Raw genomic sequence first — 20,214 nt, 5'->3', positions numbered from 1 at the left:
ATAATTTAAAAAGGGATAAAAGATTTCAACAGACATTTTATTAAAGAAGACATACAAAGAGTGAATAAGCATATGAAAAGATGCCCCAAATCATTAGTCATTAGATAAATGCCAATGAAAAATCACACAGGATACTACTACACACCTACTAGAATGGTTAAAATTTTTAAAGTGGAAAATACCAAGTGTTCACAAGGATATGCAACAGCTGGAACTCTCATTTGTTGCTGATGGAAATGCAAAATGAAGTACAATCACTTTAGAAAACAGTTTGACATTTTCCTATTAAGCTAAATATATACTTACAATACAACCTAGCAATATTAGTTCTAGGTATTTACCAAAGATAAATGAAAACTCATGTTCAAACAAAAGCCTATACACAGATGTTTATAGCAGACTTAATCATTATCACCAAAACCTTGAAGCAGCCAAATGAACTTCAACTTGCTGATGAATAAACAAACTGTGGTATTACCTTTACAATGGAATACCACTCAGCAATGAAGAATGAATTTCTATTATGCTCAACAGTGTGGATATATCTCAAATGCATCATACTAAGTGAAAGAAGCCCAGTCTCATATGATTCCATCTGTATAAAATTCTGGAAAGGCAGAATTATAGAAACACAAAACAGATCAGTGATTGGCTAGGGACTTTGACAAGAGATTAACTGCATTTGGAAATGTGGATTCTTATGGGCAAACACCCACCTTCAAGTACAAAAATCTCAATCCTAATCTCATAATAAAGGAAACCAGTTGGTGCTTACCCATATACCAGTGCATGGTGTCAGTTTTCAAGTTTATTCAACTGAGCATATCTCACTGAATCTCCAGAACAACTCTGCGAGGTAGGTACGGCCAATAGTATCATCTTCATTTTATAAAGACAGAGAGTCACATGGAGCCAAATTTGACTTTAGTCCAGGATTTCTTTTTCTCTACATTACATATTGTGAATTATCCAGGGCATTTTCTGAGCTCCCATAGCACTGAGATTTAAATTTGCTACACTAACAAAAAAGGAACTGCTCAAATGTTCCCCTCTTACATCACAGATTAGGGGGTTGAGTCTGGGGAAGACCTCTGAATTCACCATGATCTCTTCTTTTTTGATGCAATGTATTTAACCTTAAGGAACCATCCTGGAATGCCGCTGTGGTATCTATCATACACAACCTGAGACTCATCTGCTATTCCATACTTCAAAAGACATTTACAATGGCACAGTCACTTTGGAAAATACTTTGGTAGTCCTTCAAAATGTTACACAAAGAGTTCCCATGTGACCCAGCAATTCCACTTCTAGGTATATACCCAAGAGAAATGAAAACATATGTGCACACAAAACTTGTACACAAATGTTCACAGTAGCATTATTCATCATAGATAAAAAGTAAAAACAATCCAAATGCCCATCAATGATGAATGGATAAACAACAGAATTAATCAGCAATAGAAGACAGTGAAGTACTGATACATGCTACACATGGATGCACCTTTAAAACATTAAGTGAAAACATTATTCTAAGCCAGTCACAAAAAGCTACGTATGATTCCATTTCTAGGAAATGTCCAGAATAGACAAATCTATGGAGAAAGAAAGTAGATTAGTGGTTGTTTAGAATTGAGGGAAGGGGGAAAGAAGTCATGTGGAATGGCAGCTAATAGATACAAAGTTTCTATTTTGAGTGATGAATATGTTCTTAACATAGATGTAGTGATGACTGCTAACATGACTGGTTGCTACTGTTTTCAACACATGGAGTCTTTAGAAAAAATATAAAATAAATAATGTCCTTAGTAGTGAAAGGGTTGGAATCCCCTGGGTATACCAGGAAAAATAATAATAGGTTGGGAGTACAAGACAAGGTTTTGTGTCCTGGTTCTCTGGCTCTTCTGTTTACTGTTTTATGACTATGGCTAAGTTGCCTAGTCTCTCCAAGTCTCTGTTTCCTTATCTGCAAAACAAGAATAATGATATAACTTATCGTTTTTCTGATGATCATAGAATGCAAGCATTTTTAAATTATAAAACACTATATGATGTTGTTCATCACTATAATGATTAGTTGATATAATGACAATATGAACTATATTTGGCACATACTATAAACCCAATAGTATGTGTGTTTATTGCATAGAGAAATGAAGGAATGCTGACAGTTGAAGGAATAAGTACTCATTTGTTTAACACATGTATAACCATGTCTACAGATACTGAAATACTGGCAATTGGCTGAGTATACTTTGTAGTACTGATCTCTTTAAAAAAAAAAAAGGAAAAGAAAACTGCCTATAATCAATCGAAATGTTTAAATGAGCAGATAAAACAGGCAAGAATTAGGGTACATAACTACTTTTTGGGCTGAGTATCCAGTATTGGAAAACTTTGAAGTGGAGAAGCGAGAACTCACTGATTTCAACTTCTAAAAATTTGGTTGGCTAATTTTCATCTTCTTGACATTACATATCTAACAAATACACAAATACTAGCCACAGTTATAATGCAGGAAATTCAAGAGTAATATCACTTTTCCCTCACAAATCACCTAACTTGATAGTTTTCCAAGGGCATTTCCTGAATATTGAAATTATCTCTGTTCTATGGAAGTTATTAACATATCATTTTAAAGATAGAAACAAAGAGCTAATGTTTAAACAACAATATCTCACAATTGCCCCTTGCTTACCATCCCAAGCACTCCAAAGGTTCAGGTCTTCATTCCTTCTTACTTCCAAAATTGTTACTCTATATTTCTAGTTATACATATAATTAGATTGTAATATAGTCAGATGATACAAAATTATTTTTAAATGGTGGAAATAAACTCAAACATAATTCCACTTTCTAAAGATAATCACTGTTAAGATTTGGGTGTATTCTACGGAAGGTTTTCTATATGTGCGCACGTATGTAATTACACACACATGCACACAGTGGTGTGTGGTAAACCAGGGTTGGGGCAGGGCGGGGGCTGATTTGTAGCATCTGTTTATTAATTTCCATAGGGTAAATACTCTCACCAAAGCCAGTTTCAAACTAGCAATGATTTAATAGCTGGTTCACATAATTCCTAAAAATTGAACAAATGGCTCTCATAAACCACTGTAATCTAGCTTCAGCAAACAACTGCCACTGTTTTTAAAGGTTTCAGACTTTAAAAACTGCTGTATGGTACCTGTTTTTAAACAGAAATATCTATCATAAACTCATTTCATTATCAATAAATATAAATTTATATTTTTTAAGACTCAATAGTATTCTCCATTTTTTTTGGTATCCTCTATCAATGGATATTTACGTTGCTTTGTCCAATGTTACCTATTTGAACAACTGTATGACAAATAAAGTTGTGAATACAGCTTGATGCACTTCTCTGATTATTTCTTTAGGGTATATGTGTGCAATGTTCATTACAAGGTCAATGGGAGGCACTTTGGTGTCTTTGAAACAAACAGTCAAGGTGCCCTTCACAAAGTCTATTCAAGGGACACTCTTACCCACATGGTATGAGAACACCACACTTGGTCATTAGATCACCACATCCTGTCTAATGCTAGGTAGGACTGTTCTCCTTAATTGTTGCTAATATAATGGGTGAAAAATGACATCTCGTTGGTTTAATTTGCATCTATCGTCTTACTCATGAATTTGACTTCTTTTTAGTATGATCCATTTGTTTGCCTCTTCTTGAACTGCCTGAACTTCCAGTTAAAAATCTTTTCTCATTTTTTTCAAAGAGTATACTTTACATTGGAAGGATTTCTTTTGGGTGCAAGAGCTCCTTGTGTTGTACTGACTTAACCATTTGCCATATACCTGTATCTTCCCAAGTTTTCATTCATCCTTTAACTTATAATATTTTGATGCTCCACTAATTTTGTCAATCTTTATGTAGTCAAATATATCTAATTTTCTGTAATGGCCCCTACCCTTAATGATATATCTAGAAAGGCTTTCTCTATCTCAACATTATAAAAACACTTGCATATATTTTCTTCAAATACTTTTAGGGTTTAATTTATTTTTTTACATTTAAATATTTAATTCAAGTGAGATTTGTTTGGGGGTAAGGAATAAGGTAAGAATTTAACTTTATTTTTATAGAAATTATCCAAATGTCCTAGCATTTAAATACATCTTTTTCCACTGACTCTGGATGCTACCTTGGGTAACCGCCAGCTGCAGAGCTGGCTTCCTTTCTGTTCTGGATTCCTGTTTTCCCTTCAATTTTGTCCTCCGAGAATTTCTTACCAACTCAGCAAGACATTTATTTTTAAATGCTGCATTTCTAGCTGCTTTACAGGAAAAGGGTTGTTTAGGGGACCTTGTCCACCATACTGAGAGAAACTGAAATCTTCTCCAAGCTATTTCTGACATGGTGGGTAGCATGAACATTCAATAACTAGATAATGTCAGGGACCTGCTCAAGTCCTTTCAGTGACCTTTTGTGGCATGAAGGTAAATGAAATAACACCCGTAATAGGCCCTAGACTCTGACTACCTCTTTCTCCTCATCTCAGGCCCCTTCCCCCAGAGTTCTTTTCTTTTTTCTTTCTTTTTTTGTGTGTGTGTGTGAATTTTAAAAATATTTTTATCGAGGTATAATTGACATACAACATTATGTTAGTTTCAGGCATACAGCATAATGATTTGATATTTGTGTATATTGTGAAATGATTGCCACTGTAAGTCTAGTTAACATCTGTCACCATACATAGTTACAATTTTTTTTCTTGTGGTGAGGACTTTTAAGATTTACACATGGACATATATACACTACCAAATGTAAAATAGATAGCTAGTGGGAAGCAGCGACAGAGCACAGGGAGATCAGCTCGGTTCTTTGTGTCCACCTAGAGGGGTGGGATAGGGAGGGTGGGAGGGAGACGCAAGAGGGAGGAGATATGGGGTTATATGTATACATATAGCTGATTCACTTTGTTTTAAAGCAGAAACTAACACAGCATTGTAAAGCAATTATACTCCAATAAAGACGTTAAAAAAAAAAAATTTACTCACTTAGCAATTTCAATGGATGAATGGATAAAAAAGATATAATATTATTATTGCATTATTCACCCATGAAAAAAGAATGAAGTCTTGCCATTTGTGACAACATGGATGGACCTTGAGGGCATTATGCTAAGTGAAATAAGTAAGACTAAGAAAAACATCATATGACCTCACTTATATGTGGAATCTAAAAATTAAAATAAAATAAACAAAAACCTGAGTCTATAGATACAGGGAACAGATTGGTGGTTGCCAGAGATGGGAGATGGAGGGGTGGGTGAAATGGGTAAGGGAGTCAAAAGGTACAAACTTCCAGTTACAAAATAAGTAAGTCATGGGGATATAATGTATAGCATGGGGACTATAATTGATAACACTGAATTGTATATTTGAAAGTTTCCCCCAGTTCTTGAAGCTCCAGCAATACTGGTGTCATGATCCTTATGGCTCAGGGCCTTCACACATGCCATCCACTGCCTTCTCTCTGCTTTGCATGGTGGTCCTTCTTTCCTTCACTTCTCAATAGAATATGTCATCTTCTCAAATAGATTTTCTCAACCACCCAACAATGGAAGTATTGTCCTATTATTTTCCATCAGTATAATGCCCTATAGATAAACTTCACTTTTTAAAAATGTGTTTATTTACTTATTTTCTTCTGTCCTACAGCTTCCCCAAGACTAAGCTCCATGATGGCAGATACCATTTCTGTCTTGTTTACCAATAAATACAGGCAAGCACAGTGTATAGCACATACTGATAGACTATGAATGAATGCAAAGTGTCTTAATCTTCTTTACATCCCCTGTGGTACAAAGCTTTGCATATTAACAGGTGCCCAGGAAACATCTGCTGAGCTGGGTTCCACACCTAGTCATGAAGGACCACCTTCCCTAGATATGGACGTCATGTAGATGTTTGACCTGTTTCTATTACATCACAAAGGTACATTTTCAAAACAGGAGGGAAATACTTACCCTTCTGTGATAAAAGTATTGCATGCTTTAAAATGGATAACTAGCCTATGAAAACACAGATTTCCCTGGGATTAAGCAGGACTTGTGCATTAAACCTGAACACTTTTTCAGGTTTGTGATTCTGGAGAGTTCGCACTGGGTATGCATCAGGGATAATGCCCCCTGTCCAAACTTTTGCACACTTGCTGAATCCAGATAACAGTTATTCTAGCAGTTTTATTGCCACAGTGTTTGGCTGTTAGCATAACTGACGCCATTCTGGCCTTTACAGGTTCTCTTGTCCTTCGCTGACACTACCCAAGACTGTACTGTACAGTGAGTCACTTCTCTGTCATCAAAGGCTTTGTAGTTAATAGATATTGCTTCATAATTATTAGGATCAGGTGGCCGCTATGCTCTGTTAGTCCCCACACAATGACGAAAACCTTTGCTGACGTATTCATGGCACCCACAAGACTAGTTACCCATTCATGAATTTTGACTTAGGAATGCATGTCCTGTTTCCAATTACCTAACTCCATACCCTAGGTTAACTATAACCCCTCGGTGGTGCAGAGAGCAGCTGTGAATGCTTCTGAACACTTGTCCACCCAAACCTGATCTCACCTTGTAAGTTACTTATAAGAAACTGATCCATTGATTATATGGAGCTGCCTGCCTCATTTTTCAGCTTCAAGATGCCTTCTCAGTTCAGTGGGTATGTTTGTTCCCTCTGTCCAACACACACACACAAGTGATAGTTTCTGAAAAAGATGACACATTCCAGCCCCACCAGAAATAAAATGGAACGTGGAGTAAATCCACCATCAAATTTCAAAATTCACACCCAATCACTGCCAAAGTCTAGCAGAAAAAAAAAAAAAAAAAAAAAAAAAAACCTGGCATTTTTTGACTGAAAATAATTTTCTAAAGCTATACACTGTTGGGTACCAAAAAAAATTTTTTGAGCCACAGGTAAACATCATTTACAAGGTCCCTAGACACCTAGCAAGAGAGACAGAGCCTCTGTAGTTGGATAAGAAGGAGAAGACAGGGAGTTACAGTCAATATCTCTGAGTTAGCCACAGGGGAAGCCAAATGAAAAATGCCAAAGCAACCTTGCCATATACTAAAGTTAACAGCTTCCCATTCCACTCAAACCCGCTGCATCTGCACTGAACCACTGTTCCTTCATCCATCTGCAATCTTATTAAGAACTGCTTTCCCTTAGGAAATTTTTTATAACCTTGGAAAAATGTATGTTATCTAATATACACAATTGTAGTACACGGTATATGTTTCAGGAACCTTGGAACAAAGCAATTTGAAATAGTATTTGCTACATGAAAAATTACATCCTATGTTCTCTGTTTTTTTAATTGGTTGAATGTTTCCTTTCAAATGTGTGTGCTCCGTATCATCAATTATTGACAGCTTTGGTTGGCATATTTAGAAAGAGAAGAGTTTTAATCATAAAGAATTCAGAAGCAGCGTGGTATTGAGTGAATAGCATGCATTTTAAAGTCAATCAGGTAGACAAGTTTTACTACTTAATAATAGCTATAGTAAGCTGTTAATTTAGCTTTTTAATTCACTTTTCTGAATCTGGAGTTCCTCACTGGTAAAGACAGATGAAAACATCTGTCTCTATCTTATGAGGCTCTTCAGAAATTTATGTAATATTTCATATTAATACACACACACACACACACGCACACAAACACTACTCCCTGATTCAGTTAATGTTATTTCCTTCACCGTCTTTCTTTTTTTATTATACACACACACACACGCACATTCCGCTATATAGTTATTACCAATTTAAAGAGAATTAGAATAAAAGACATTTAAAGCCATGCTTAGCTTAACATGATCTTCCTTTAGTCATTACAAAAATTCAGTATTGTATAATGCTTCATGGCTATTTTGCAGTCATCAACTATCACTGCATTGTAGATAAGAGGAAGAACATTTTTAATAACAGGATATTTAGAGTAAAAAAGGTGAGATAACTAAGAGCTTACTTTAATAAAGCAACCAGGAACAAAGACCCTGTCTTCACTTTCTTCCTGAAATCCCGCTTAGCACCTCACAAAGAACATTGTATGTAGTGGGAGGGACTCCTCCAACACTTCCATTTATTAATTGCTCTATTCACACTTTCCATTATTTCAACTATCCTCCAAACAAAGCTACACCCTCCTCTTAGACCTAAATACAAGCTGGGTTTCTACTGAGCCTCCAGCAATACATTGCTAAAAGGAAAGACATTTTACAACTCAGTGTCAGTTGCAAACAGCAGATTGTTTCTGCCCTAGACCTTATGTATGCAGAGTGCATAAGGGAGCACTCTTGCCTGCCATCTCCTCTTCCTTCAGTATCATGAAGGCCATGCATAGCTCTACGCCTCTACCACCTCTGCTGTATACTTCCTTCATAATACAAGTATCCTGAAGATGCTGATAGCTCTCTTGGCTAGAGGTACACTAGATACAAGGAAACTTCTATAATACTTAAGACTTCTATTTCAGCTCATCATTTTAACATACTAGGAAGAAAGGAAAGAGTCAGAAGGTAAACAAAACAAAACCGAACTGTTCTAAAAGGATACCATCCAATGCAAAGTTCAGTTAAAAAAAGAGAGTATTTAAGTGCGGTGCTTAAAAAAGTTTTTTTTTTAATGATCTGAAAAAGTATATACCTGGATTTGCATCAAATGCAGCAAAGTCCCTCTGTGGAAAGACTCTCTGTATCTCCTCTATCTTTCTCTTTGTATCTCCCTCTCTCTCACCCTGTCTCTATCTCTATCACTATCTCTTCTCTTTCTTCCTCTCTTCTTTTTCTTTCTTCTTCTCTCCTCACCCCCCACTCCTTCTCTTTATTTTCCTTTACCTTGAGTGGACAATTTAAAAGTTCTGAAAAGACATTTAGAAGCAAGTCATGGATGCGAAAAAGTTTTGCATAAGAGAAATTCTGTTTTCCTCAGGGGACCAAATAGATCAAAGAGTCCAAAGCAAATTAGAAAACTATGAGGATAAAATTAATGCTTTCTATCTGAAAAGCAAAAATTAGTTCATTAAGAAGCCTTTGGGGCAGTCTGAAGTCCCAGAGGATCTAGGGAAGGACAGAATTAACTCAGGTGCATCAATTTAAGCTATTAGGTGTAATGTGTTTAAACAGCAAACAAGTCCATGGTGAAGGATTAAAGCTTTCTTCCCACAGTAAAAAAGAGCAAACAAAGCTATATTAAATAATGGCTGATAATGGTTGAGATCTGCTTGGGAAAAACAATTTGTATATCTGTGTTTGCTTTAACAATAATAGAGTCCTATATTTCAACTATAGTTGTACTTGTATGCAAGCAATTAAGAATCAAATAAAACCCACGGTATTATATTAATAAAGAGTTATGTTTATATAGAAAAGCTACCAGTAACTGATGGATGGCCTCTCTGTGTCTTTCCCCTTGAATATCTACACAGGTTCCATGGAGGAAGCATAGTTGGCAAATACTCTTCGGTTGGTCCTTCTCGCTGGCATGGAAAGCCCAGACTTTAAAAGGACCACAATGTTCTGTTACATAAGTTATGGGAAAAATGCAAACATCAGTACCTTGGTTTATATATCAAAATGGACACTCCTGCTTACCTCAAGGAGTACTTCAAAAAATGTGAAAGTATCTCGGAAGTAAAAAAAAAAAAAAACAAAACAATGAGATGATGGGCAAAGAGCCTTAAACTATTATTCCAGACACTACTGACAAACACTGTAGGAAAGTGGTATTTATTTCCCAATAATGTACAGCTTTACCAAGAGTTTTGATTCTGGTGGTAGAAGGAGAAATGAAATTCATGAAAACAACAGAACTCAGCCAAGTCTAGATTATCAAGTGTGTGATTATTTTGTCTCTTTTCTCTTATTTTCTCAGCCGCCTTGTATTTTCATTATTCCTACTGCCTCTAAAACTGAGAAAGACAAAAGAAGGCAATTCTGTATATTGCTTTTATAGGTTTGGATGGCAGGTACTTGAAGCTATTGACTGAGGTTCTCATATTATTTATAAAATGCATCCATTTTCTCTCCGTCCCTCAAAAATAAATGAGTGATTGCAGCACCTAGTGGGTTTTAGAATAAAGTAATTATTGTGTTGTTACCTCAAGGGTAGATGTATATTTTATTTTTTAAAGAAGTTCATCAACTAAATAGAAAAGGAATTTTTAAAATAGTGAAATAAAAGGAGTGAGAACTAGCCCAGGAGTGAGTCACTGATAATCAGATGGTCATCTGGTTCTATAAAGCTCATCTCAATATGGCAGAAACAAATATTGGGGAAGGGGGAATGCAGAAACAAAGGCAATTCAAAGTGCAGAAGACTGTTTTATAAGCCAGATATTGTCACTTATAACCATATACACCCATGTATTCCCTGCAAAGATAGTGGCTTCTCTTAACTCACACATGTGATGGAAGAATCAGGTCATTTTTCTAAACATAGAATTATCGCTGTGATACAAGAAGGCTTTCTAGAGAATTTATAACTGCAAAGCTAGCATCAGGCCAATAAATTGTGGTACTCAAATCTCTTTTCAATACCCACCCTTGGGAAGTACAAGTAACTTAAAAATAAACATCAGTGTCTTTCAATGCAGCTCAAAAAAAAAAAAAAAAAAAAATGAAGATACCTGCTCCCAAGAAGAAACATTTATAGGACATCAGGGTGAATGTTATAATTCCAATGACCTTTAGGTCTAAGAATAAAATGAAACTATATTCTTCACACATTCTTCAAACGTTTGGACTAAATTCCATAGAAACGAAGTGTGTTCAGGGTGACCAGCCATGAGCAACAGAGACAGGACTGAGTGTCACAAGTAGATCCAAATATGGAGTTTTTCAAAGAGCATATTCAAATAATATGAGGCCACTGGTGCTGGCAACAAATTGAATCTTTACCAAAAGCTGAAAGAACCATTTCATAGCATTAAAATATTATAGATCCTTGTAGAAGAAAGACCAAAAAAAAAAAAAAAGAACTAGCCAACTATATCTAAAATACATTAAACACAAATATTCCCTTCACCTGCAAGGATTCCTGTCCTCCACAATCTGTTCCTAACTTACCTTTCCAGCTTGGCTTCTAAACGCCTTCACACTATCCCCGAATTCAGCTGAACTGAACTATTCTGTTCCCAAATAAGAGATATATTTTCTCCTAGAAAAGAGCAGTCGTTGGTTTGATTAAGAAGTCATCCTCAGTACCACCCTACAGGACTAATAACTTTCTCTGCCGTCTCATGCAATTTTGTTTGGTATTTATTTTCTCTTCTTTCTCTCAAATTTTACTGTAAGATACTTACAATGAGAACCTTCCTTTATTCACCCTGGTTTCTACAGTATGAAATGGTCAAACACACGACCTTTAGAATAAAGTGAAATCATTGTAAGATAAACACTTGTCATTAGAAATAATTAAATAATAGCAAGAGTGTACCCTGAGTATGTCCATGGTGTATAATAAGACCCATAATGCTCTTTAATAAAAAAGCAAGAAGGAAGAATTGGTTGGCTTTTTGCTGTTGTTGGTTGGTTTAGCTGGTTGGATGGTTATTTTGCTGTTGTTAGTTGGTTGGTTGTTTTGGTTTATATGTAAGGACACAGTGAAACAGAATGATTAAATGACTTTAATGTCATTAAACAGCTCACAAAGTGAAACAGTCAGAACTTGAACCAGTGTCTCTTGATTCCTGGTAAGCCACAGTGTTTTTACTTATTTATTTATTTTACATAGTGTAATTCACTCTCAATAAGCCACACGATTATTTCCACCCTCTGCAAATTTCTTAAAAATAATGATAAAGAAATAAGGGGATCTTACCTCCGTTAGCAGAAGAAAGCCCTAAGGGTAGGTAATGCTGTATAAAAGAAAGAGCTCTGCTTTTGGAGGGAAGGCAGCCTTTGAAACCTTATCATGAGTACCGTTAACTGAGACCACTCCCTGGCTTTACATTTCCTAAACTATAAAACGGGTGTAAGAATACCTACACCCCATCCACATCACAGTGTTTTCTGTGAAGTTAATGATAATGTGAATGAAATCTAGCCCTGCACCTGGCACACAGTCAACTGTTTGCTGACTTTGAAATAAAAAGCTGTATTCAAAGATCTGTGTGTGTGTGTGTATGTGTGTGCATGCATGCCTTTGGGGAAGAAAACTCATTGCTATCATTTTTTATGTGGACTGTGTAGCAAATAATTTTTATATGGCAGTATTTTTTAAATTCACCATATTATATGTGGTGCCATTCTAACTACCTCCCCAACTTGGAATCACAAGTTCCAAATGTTTATTTCTACTCTAAAGGCAGCTTTAACAATTCAACTTTTTAGCATGTTGCCAATGAAACACACCAAAAGAGAAATGTGTGACAAGTCAAAGTTTGCTTTTGGGATTCTTGCAAAGGAGCACTTCTTTGAGTTTAATATTAGAAATGTTTAATTCTATAATAAGCAAAAACAGGAATATTGACTTTTGAGCTTATACTACAGTGACTTGCTTCCTGGGGGAAAATCACTGCAATGGGGGGGGGGACCTTAAGTGAGGGGGCAGGGCGAGTAAAGATACTTCTTATCTAGAAAACACAGAAATCTATTACTGAGTGGTTCTTTAACAGTTAGCAAAACCCGTGACCCCTTGGATCTTAATATTTTTTTCTGAATTATTTATCTGCCAGTAGAGTACAAGGGGAATGTATTTAGTAAAAGTAACATGCATCTTGGGAACTGAGGAACTAGTTGAAGTCACAGATGTGTTAAGTATTAGCTGTGTGACTTTGGGTAGCTCACTTAGCCACTTTGATCTTAATTTTCTTATCCAAATAAGAAATACCCTGACTGCTCTGTTTTGGGTGTGAGAACTAAATGACATAGAATATGTAAAATTCAAAGGGAATTTTATTTCAGCAAAGGAAGCTTTATTATCATCACTATAACTACCACATTATAATTATATTATCACTATTATAATTATCCAAGCTTTAATTCCTTAAAAGAAAGTAAATGTTGGTTTTTGATTATTTGCTTTTATCACCACCGGAGATGAAATGTTGCTCCCACATTCCTGAGTGAAGATGGAAATCACTGAACTGCTATAGAAAGACTATGTTCTCTAGTCAGAATTGTGTGCCTTGAAGTCCAGTTCACTGCACTTGAATGCACCACATGGAAATAAAGCTCTTATGTTGTTATGATTCCTTTTTAAAATTGTGGGCTTTCCTTAAGAGAAGGGTCCACATGGAGGGGTCCAGAGCAACAAGACAAAACTCTTACTAGTATCATATGCGTGTACAGAGCTTTAGGGTTTTAAAGCTATTTCTCCTTTGTTCCTCACATCAATCTTGTGGTTCCATTAACATGGGTACCTAAAGCACAAAAAAAGCCTCATGAAAGACCAACCAGTCTACTGTCATCTACCTCGTTGTAAGAGGCATGATGCACGAGAGGTTGGTTGATCCCGCAGCATGTGCATTGATCCCTTTTTCCTCTCATAGCCCAGAGCCAGTTGCCCCTTTTATTTTTGACAACAACACTTCCTTTTTGTTCCTCTCCCTCCAACTAGGAAGTACATCACTGACACAGACACAATATACCTTTTCATAAGGAAGGCAAATAAACATGGGCCAGATGGGCTGAGGGCATTACAACATGTTTCCTGCTCCCATGGTGACTCAATGGGGCTGGTATGAGAACGTATCTTATTCAAGAAATCAGCTTCCCTGGCAGAATTATGAGTCAGTTCCTGGGTAGAAAGCTCATTTTCCAACAACATTTGAGGGGGTGGGGTGGGGGCCCCTTGGATGGATTACAGTAAAGGTCATTCAGAAAACAACGCGGCCAGGACCAGTAGGGAGGCACCAGCACTAACCAACCACTAACTTCTGAAACTTCATTGATCTCTAACAAGAGTAACAAAGTCATCTCCCCCTTTTCCTTCAAGGTGGGAACATAAAACCACATTGACGAATTGCCGGCATGAATCCAAACAAGTTCCATTATAAAATTAACCAATCTGGGCAAAAAAAGATGTGAAGGGACACTTTTTTCATCCATTTTACATATATGTATTTGTAGATATATGTATATATATGTATAAATATAAAAGTTGAGCTCCTACTCTGTGTCTATATGTCAATCTTTACTCCAAGTGTTTGGGTAACAAACAAAATGGACAAGTATCTGTCCTTAGGGAGCTTAAAAACAGAGAAATAGGGAGGGATGGAGGAAAAGGAGGGAAAGAGAAAGAAAGAAAGGAGAGGAGGATGGGGGTTGGGGAGGAAAAAGAAAAGGAAGAAGGTGGAAGGGAAGGAGAAGAAAAGGAGGAGGAGAAAAAAGAAAGAGTTAATATAGTGTCAAGAAATAATGAGCATTATGAAGAAAACTAAAGCAGGATAGAGGAACAGAGAGTGATTGGCAGGGCTATTTTAGTTAAGATGGTTAAGGAAGGCCTCTGTAAGAAGATACCAGTCAAGGATAGAACTAAATCAAATAAGAACAAACAACAATCAGGCATTATATTCAGCATATTTAAAAATCAGAACATCAGGACACTGGCCAGTCAAATGGGACACTCAGTCAAGCAGGACAGATGCTGGTCTAAACAGCCAGTAGAGCTGTACACTAGTGCATCCCAGCTGAATATCAGCTCTGCTTATAATATATCCTTTCCTCTGTGAAGCCTCCAAGGGCCAACAAGGTTAGAAGTTATCGCTCCTTCTCTTGGCTTTGAGCTGTACTCTGTCCTAATTATACCCCTCTTTTAGTGTTATTATTGGTTTCCAATAAAATGCCTTAAGTGGTGTAGCAAAACTGAAACACACCCAGAAAAGATCATCAGGATGGTAGGAATCCATGCCATGTGAAGAACAGTTGAAGGCATGTATTGGACAACATGGTCATGGTTTTATGACCACTGTTTTAACATCTCTGATGGCCTGTCATATAGAAGAGGAAGTAAAGCAATGATATTCAAAGTATGGTCCATGGTCTTCAGGGAAATTATATATGGCAAGCTTTTTTTAAATGAAGATACCTTAGTTCCCTGAATTAAAATTAGAGAATCATGGGATTAGGTATTTTCTATTTAAATCCAGTAGTTGAACCAAAGAAATATATGGATATGATGAGACAAATTTCAGTCATATGTACTAAAAAATTTCTAAGAACTTGACCAGTCCAAAGACATAATGGGCTAAAATTCGATGATCACTAGTTAGAGGTACCATAGAATGGTTCTGAGCAGTACCTCTGAAGATGAGACAAGACCTGCAAGGACAGACTTTCAAGTCCCCTGTAACTCTAATGTCATATGATCCAAGTCCATGATAATTGAGTTTGGTTATTTAAACTCAATAAAGATTTTGGCTGCCTCTTCTTATGCTTATGAAACAACATCCAAAGAAAGAATGAACATAATGACCGGTTCTTTCTTTCTTATATGGAAGCAGTAGACAAAAACCCATCTTTATCTACTTGTTTCTATAAGGTATCAGTGGACTGGTACCACTGAGGCTTTCTCCACCACTGGCTCAAGTTTGGAAAACAGAGTCGTACTACCATCACTGTCATTTATTTTCGCATAGGACCTGAGGTAAGGGGAAGAAATAGGATTCTAGTTGGCTTGGATGTGAAGGTGATGGAAAATTCCTATAATTAGAAAGTGCACTCCCCCCAGTGCACTTTGTTCCATGAAGACTAAAGATATCAGTGGTTCCTCCCAGCACCAAAATTCTATAATTCTGTCTAATCTAAGATTCCATGTTACCACAGAAGTCAGTGGAAATAAACAACGTTATGTTCTCTTAACTCATTTTCAGAAAGACTTGAGACATTACCCTATGCGTGACTTGCATTTTAATAGATTGTCAAAAGACATTCCCTTACCTGAGGCATCACTTTGCAGGATCCCATAGAAGTAGAGACTCATTACACACCACAGAAGTCCCATCCTGTCAATATAAATACAAAGGTAAGGAGAGTATTTATTACTCTCAAGTGCTTAAATAATATTCGTGCATATGCATGCTGACTATTGACTAGGAACTGTTCTAAGAACTTTACAATATTAACAAAGTTAATTGTCAGAACCAACCAGTAAGATAGGCTTTTTTCATCCCCATATTACAGATAAGAAACCTGAGACACATGTAAATAACATACCCAAGATCCTGTGGCTAGAAAGTGGTAGAGTAATGATCAAATTCCAGTAGCCTGGCTCTAGAACGGCCTCTTAATCACTGAACTCTAACTGCCTACTAAAAAAATATTTTTTTGGATTTTTTTCATCAGAGTTGAATTTCTGGTACATGAGTTTGTTCTTATTACCCTTCATCATAGTCTCTTGTTTATTCCCAACTGGAAATATTTTATAATCCAGACAGTTTTCCTTCTTAGTGATGAATAGAAAGTCTACTAATGCTGGATTCAGACTTGGTTTGCAGTCCACCATACTCTGAATTTATAGTAAGGGGAAATGTATAATCCTCATGCCCTGTTGTGCCTGCTCTTATCTTCTCATTCGAAGAGACGAATGATGAGGCTGAATTCCAATTTCTGTGATCTTTAGCCTTGCTGTTGATAACCAGCTGAAACAGCCAACTAGAAAGACCGATGCCCTTATATTCGGTTGTGTGATCTTTAATGCAGAAGGGCTGGAGATTTAACAACTCTGTGAAATATTTCTTTCCCTACTACTCTAGACATATCTGGTCCCTGATAAAACCGCTGTGGGGTTATAAATACTGAAACCTGAATATTACTGATAAATTCCATACTTAAGACTTCCACTCTCTGTTTTGAACACAACAGCCATACTGGGTGCTTACATTGGTCTTGGTAAATTGTCCAGACCATATTTCTAGTAGGTGACAGAGATGAGATTTATATCCATACCTGGAAAACTACAAGTCTATTATCCTAAACATTAGCCTATGTCACAAGTTTCACAACCACAGGAACCCAGTAGTCTAAAAAGGTCAAAGAGATATTTAATAAGTAGGGTAACATTAACAGCATTTGAAATGGGACATTTTTAAGAGCACTACACTGAAACAAAAGATACCTTTTGGACAGTACCAAAAGGTACGGTCCAAAATGGTACTGTCCAAGCAATCCAGAGTGTGTGGTCACTTTAAAGGACAATGCAAGTTTCCAACATCTGTCACCTCTCTTGACCACACATCACCTAAAATCTCTACTGTGTTTCTTCTTTAGCATGATTGTACACAAATCACAGGAGAGTATATTATATCTTAAACAACTATTTTATCTCAGAAATTAAACGTCTCTTTCTTAAGGCTACCATTCCCTTCCAGTTCTTATACCATTAACTTAGGGAGTTCTCTCCATTAGTCATTCATTAATTCAATAAAATATGTATTGAACACTTTCTGTTTACAAGTCACTATGATATAATCACAGGGGTCTCTGGCACGCAAGATGTAGGGCTGTTATCCCCAGTAGAGGAGATAAACCACATGCAAACCACTTCAGCAACATCAACTTTGAATAATACACATGCAGAGGCACTCTAGGATATTCAAAGATTTATCGGAAGTTCTCGCACTAAGCAGACTATAGCAGGGACTTAAAATGTGTACAAGAAATAACTGCAACACAAAGTAATGTGGTAAAAATAGTCAGAGACGGGCTAATAAGTGCTATTGAAGATTAGCCAAAGAAAGAGATTACTCCAGCTAAGGCAGACAAAGAACACTAAACACAAGACATAGCTTTGAACTGAGCAAGAACTGGTTTGGAAATTTAGAATTGAGGCAGAAGAAAAATGTGGGGAAAAGAAACTCAGTGGAGAATAATGCTCAAAGAGGAAAACATGGAACATAAATAGGAAATAGTCTATAAATAATTCAGTTTGACTCAAGCACAGAGTATTAGAAAAAGAACTATAGAAGATTTTGTTGGAAAGCAGGGGGTTTTAGGATCAGAATATTGCAAGGCCGTGAATAGTAGGCTAAGATCTTAGGATTTCATTTAAACAGAAAATAGGGAATCACTGAAAATTTCTGATTAGAGGAATGATATGATCATCACATTATGCCATATGGAGAGCATTCTTCCAGGCATGTATTGGATGGATAGCCACTAAATTCTCTCTTATAATCACTGTGGCTCCTGAGTCATCACAATAATTGTTATCCTCATAGTTTTGTGTCATCTAAGAACTTGATCGACATTCCACCTATGTCCTCATCCAAGTCATTAATAAAAGTAATTAATCATTCTGTATAATCCTTGTCAACAGAGAGCAACCAGACATTTAACTGCCGATTCAGGGCAGGGTAATCTCATTTCCAATACTCAGCTATGCTAAAGCACTCCAGCCTTCCAAATTGCTTTTGGCTATTAAAAAAAAAAGCCTCACACCTCTAGATTTTCCCAATTTGCCTGTTTATAAGCTTCTGAGTTCCTATGGCAACACTTAGAAGACATTCTAATTAATGTGATTGAGAGTCTTAATTGCTAATTCCATGAGTAACTGGATTATACTTGAGGCAGCAAGGAGTCAGGTCACCAAGATAAAGCTAATCTAACTTGTGTGCAAACACAAATCCAGGGTCAGTCCTGCCCTGTCATGAATTAGAATAAAGCAGACTGAAAAGAAAATGTGATTGCGCAGGCTGGTTTTGACTGACTGAAGGTATCAGTGTTAGTGTCTGGTCTGAAACCTCTCTGGGAAGACTGATTCATTTAACCTTGTGTTGCATTCAGCCTCAGAATTTTATTATTGTTACTAGTAATACACTTTTTTTTTCTTTTTTGGCCGCACAGCACGTGGAACTTCCCCGACCAGCGATGGAACCCACCGCACTCCCCTGCAGTGGAAGTGTGGAATCTTAACCACTGGACCACCAGGGAAGTCCAGTAATACACTTTTGATTCTTATTTCTTGTGGGGAGGGGGCGCTGGGTATTTTCAGACATGAAGAAACTGTCAGAAAAGCAAAGGAATCTGTCTAATAATGCATGGTTTCTCATGGTCTGAAGTACTACCTAGTTTTAGATTATTGTGATGGGGTTTAACAGCCCCTGCCCTTGCTACAGATGATTGGAACCTACATATAATAAATTCCCAAGTCAGCCTTCCCTGCATTATCCATTCTATTTACTATATGATTATTTTTGCACTTCGCCTTAGACATTAGTACTTCTCTCATATTTAATGCCATTGTTTCCTAGTATAATGTCTGTACCGTCTAGCAAGAAGTTTCAAATACATAATTAGTTCTATGCAATCAACATAATGTTGGGACTTCCCTGGCGGTCCAGTGGTTAAGACTTTGCCTTCCAATGCAGGGGGTGAGGGTTCGATCCCTGGTCAGGGATCTAAGATCCCACATGCCTTGCGGCCAAAAACCCAAAAAACATAAAAGAGAAGCAATAATTTAACAAATTCAACAAAGACTTTAAAAATGGTCCACATGAAAAAAACCTTTAAAAAAAAAACCATGATGTTAATAATGATTGTTATCATATACTTTAACATCTATCCTTGCAAATCAGTATTTCTAGTGTCTGCATTCTCTAGGGTTATTAAGCTTCAAGATTTCCTTACCTCTGGGTCAGCCCTGACCACTAGATTTTCTCACTGGGCCAGGAGATAACAGGCTGAAACTAGGTTTGCTACCCCAAGGCTAGTATTACCTCTGAATCACCATTTGCTCAGCCTTCCTTCTGTACAACAGCATTTCACAAAGCCACAAGACTGGATTCATCCATCAGTTTCCTAATTCCATATGCAGCTCCACAATCAGATCATAGGCACTCTTAGAATCCCAGCAACCTGGTTGGAGCTTGGCCCTTCAACCTGGTGCTTATCAGCACTCTGTTCCAAGAGCTTGCATTTTTTTCCCTGTAAGGTCCTACTCCAAGCTGGATTAACCTCCTACAACCATGAAGCTTTATCTGCTTCATTCCTGGTTGACAGATACCCTTTGCTTTTACCTGCCCACTGAATACTTGGACATAAACACCAAGGCACAAACCCTAAATGGTCATCCCCAAATTGGCCCTGCAGCTAAATTACTTCCTTGCGTCCTAATTCCATCTAGGTCTTTCCTTTACCTTTCTCTAACTTACTGATAAAGTTTGAGCGGGTCTTGCTTCTATGCCGACCTAAGATATGACAAACAAGCTTTTAAAGGACACAGGAGAAGTTATCAGTT

General features: G+C 36.9%; 1 protein-coding gene across 4 annotated transcripts in view; it reads right to left on the bottom strand.

The window, feature by feature from the left end:
• The window catches only part of LOC118894663 (interleukin 1 receptor accessory protein), a 123,011-nt gene that overhangs the window by 63,667 nt on the left and 39,130 nt on the right, over positions 1 to 20,214 (bottom strand). For 3 of the 4 annotated variants that reach the window (XM_036851072.1, XM_036851076.1, XM_036851075.1), the window contains exon 2: positions 15,918 to 15,982. In XM_036851072.1, the coding sequence (XP_036706967.1) occupies positions 15,918 to 15,981 (64 nt within the window). In that variant the 5' untranslated portion in view covers position 15,982. Of the gene's footprint in view, positions 1 to 13,307; positions 13,512 to 15,917; positions 15,983 to 20,214 lie in introns of those variants that run through there. The other variant, XM_036851073.1, reaches the window with a different exon arrangement.

Source organism: Balaenoptera musculus, chromosome 4 (assembly GCF_009873245.2).
Source record: "Balaenoptera musculus isolate JJ_BM4_2016_0621 chromosome 4, mBalMus1.pri.v3, whole genome shotgun sequence".
NCBI classification, from domain to species: Eukaryota; Metazoa; Chordata; class Mammalia; order Artiodactyla; family Balaenopteridae; genus Balaenoptera; species Balaenoptera musculus.
Note: the sequence above shows the minus strand (reverse complement) of the source record. Positions and strands in the feature narration are given on the sequence as shown.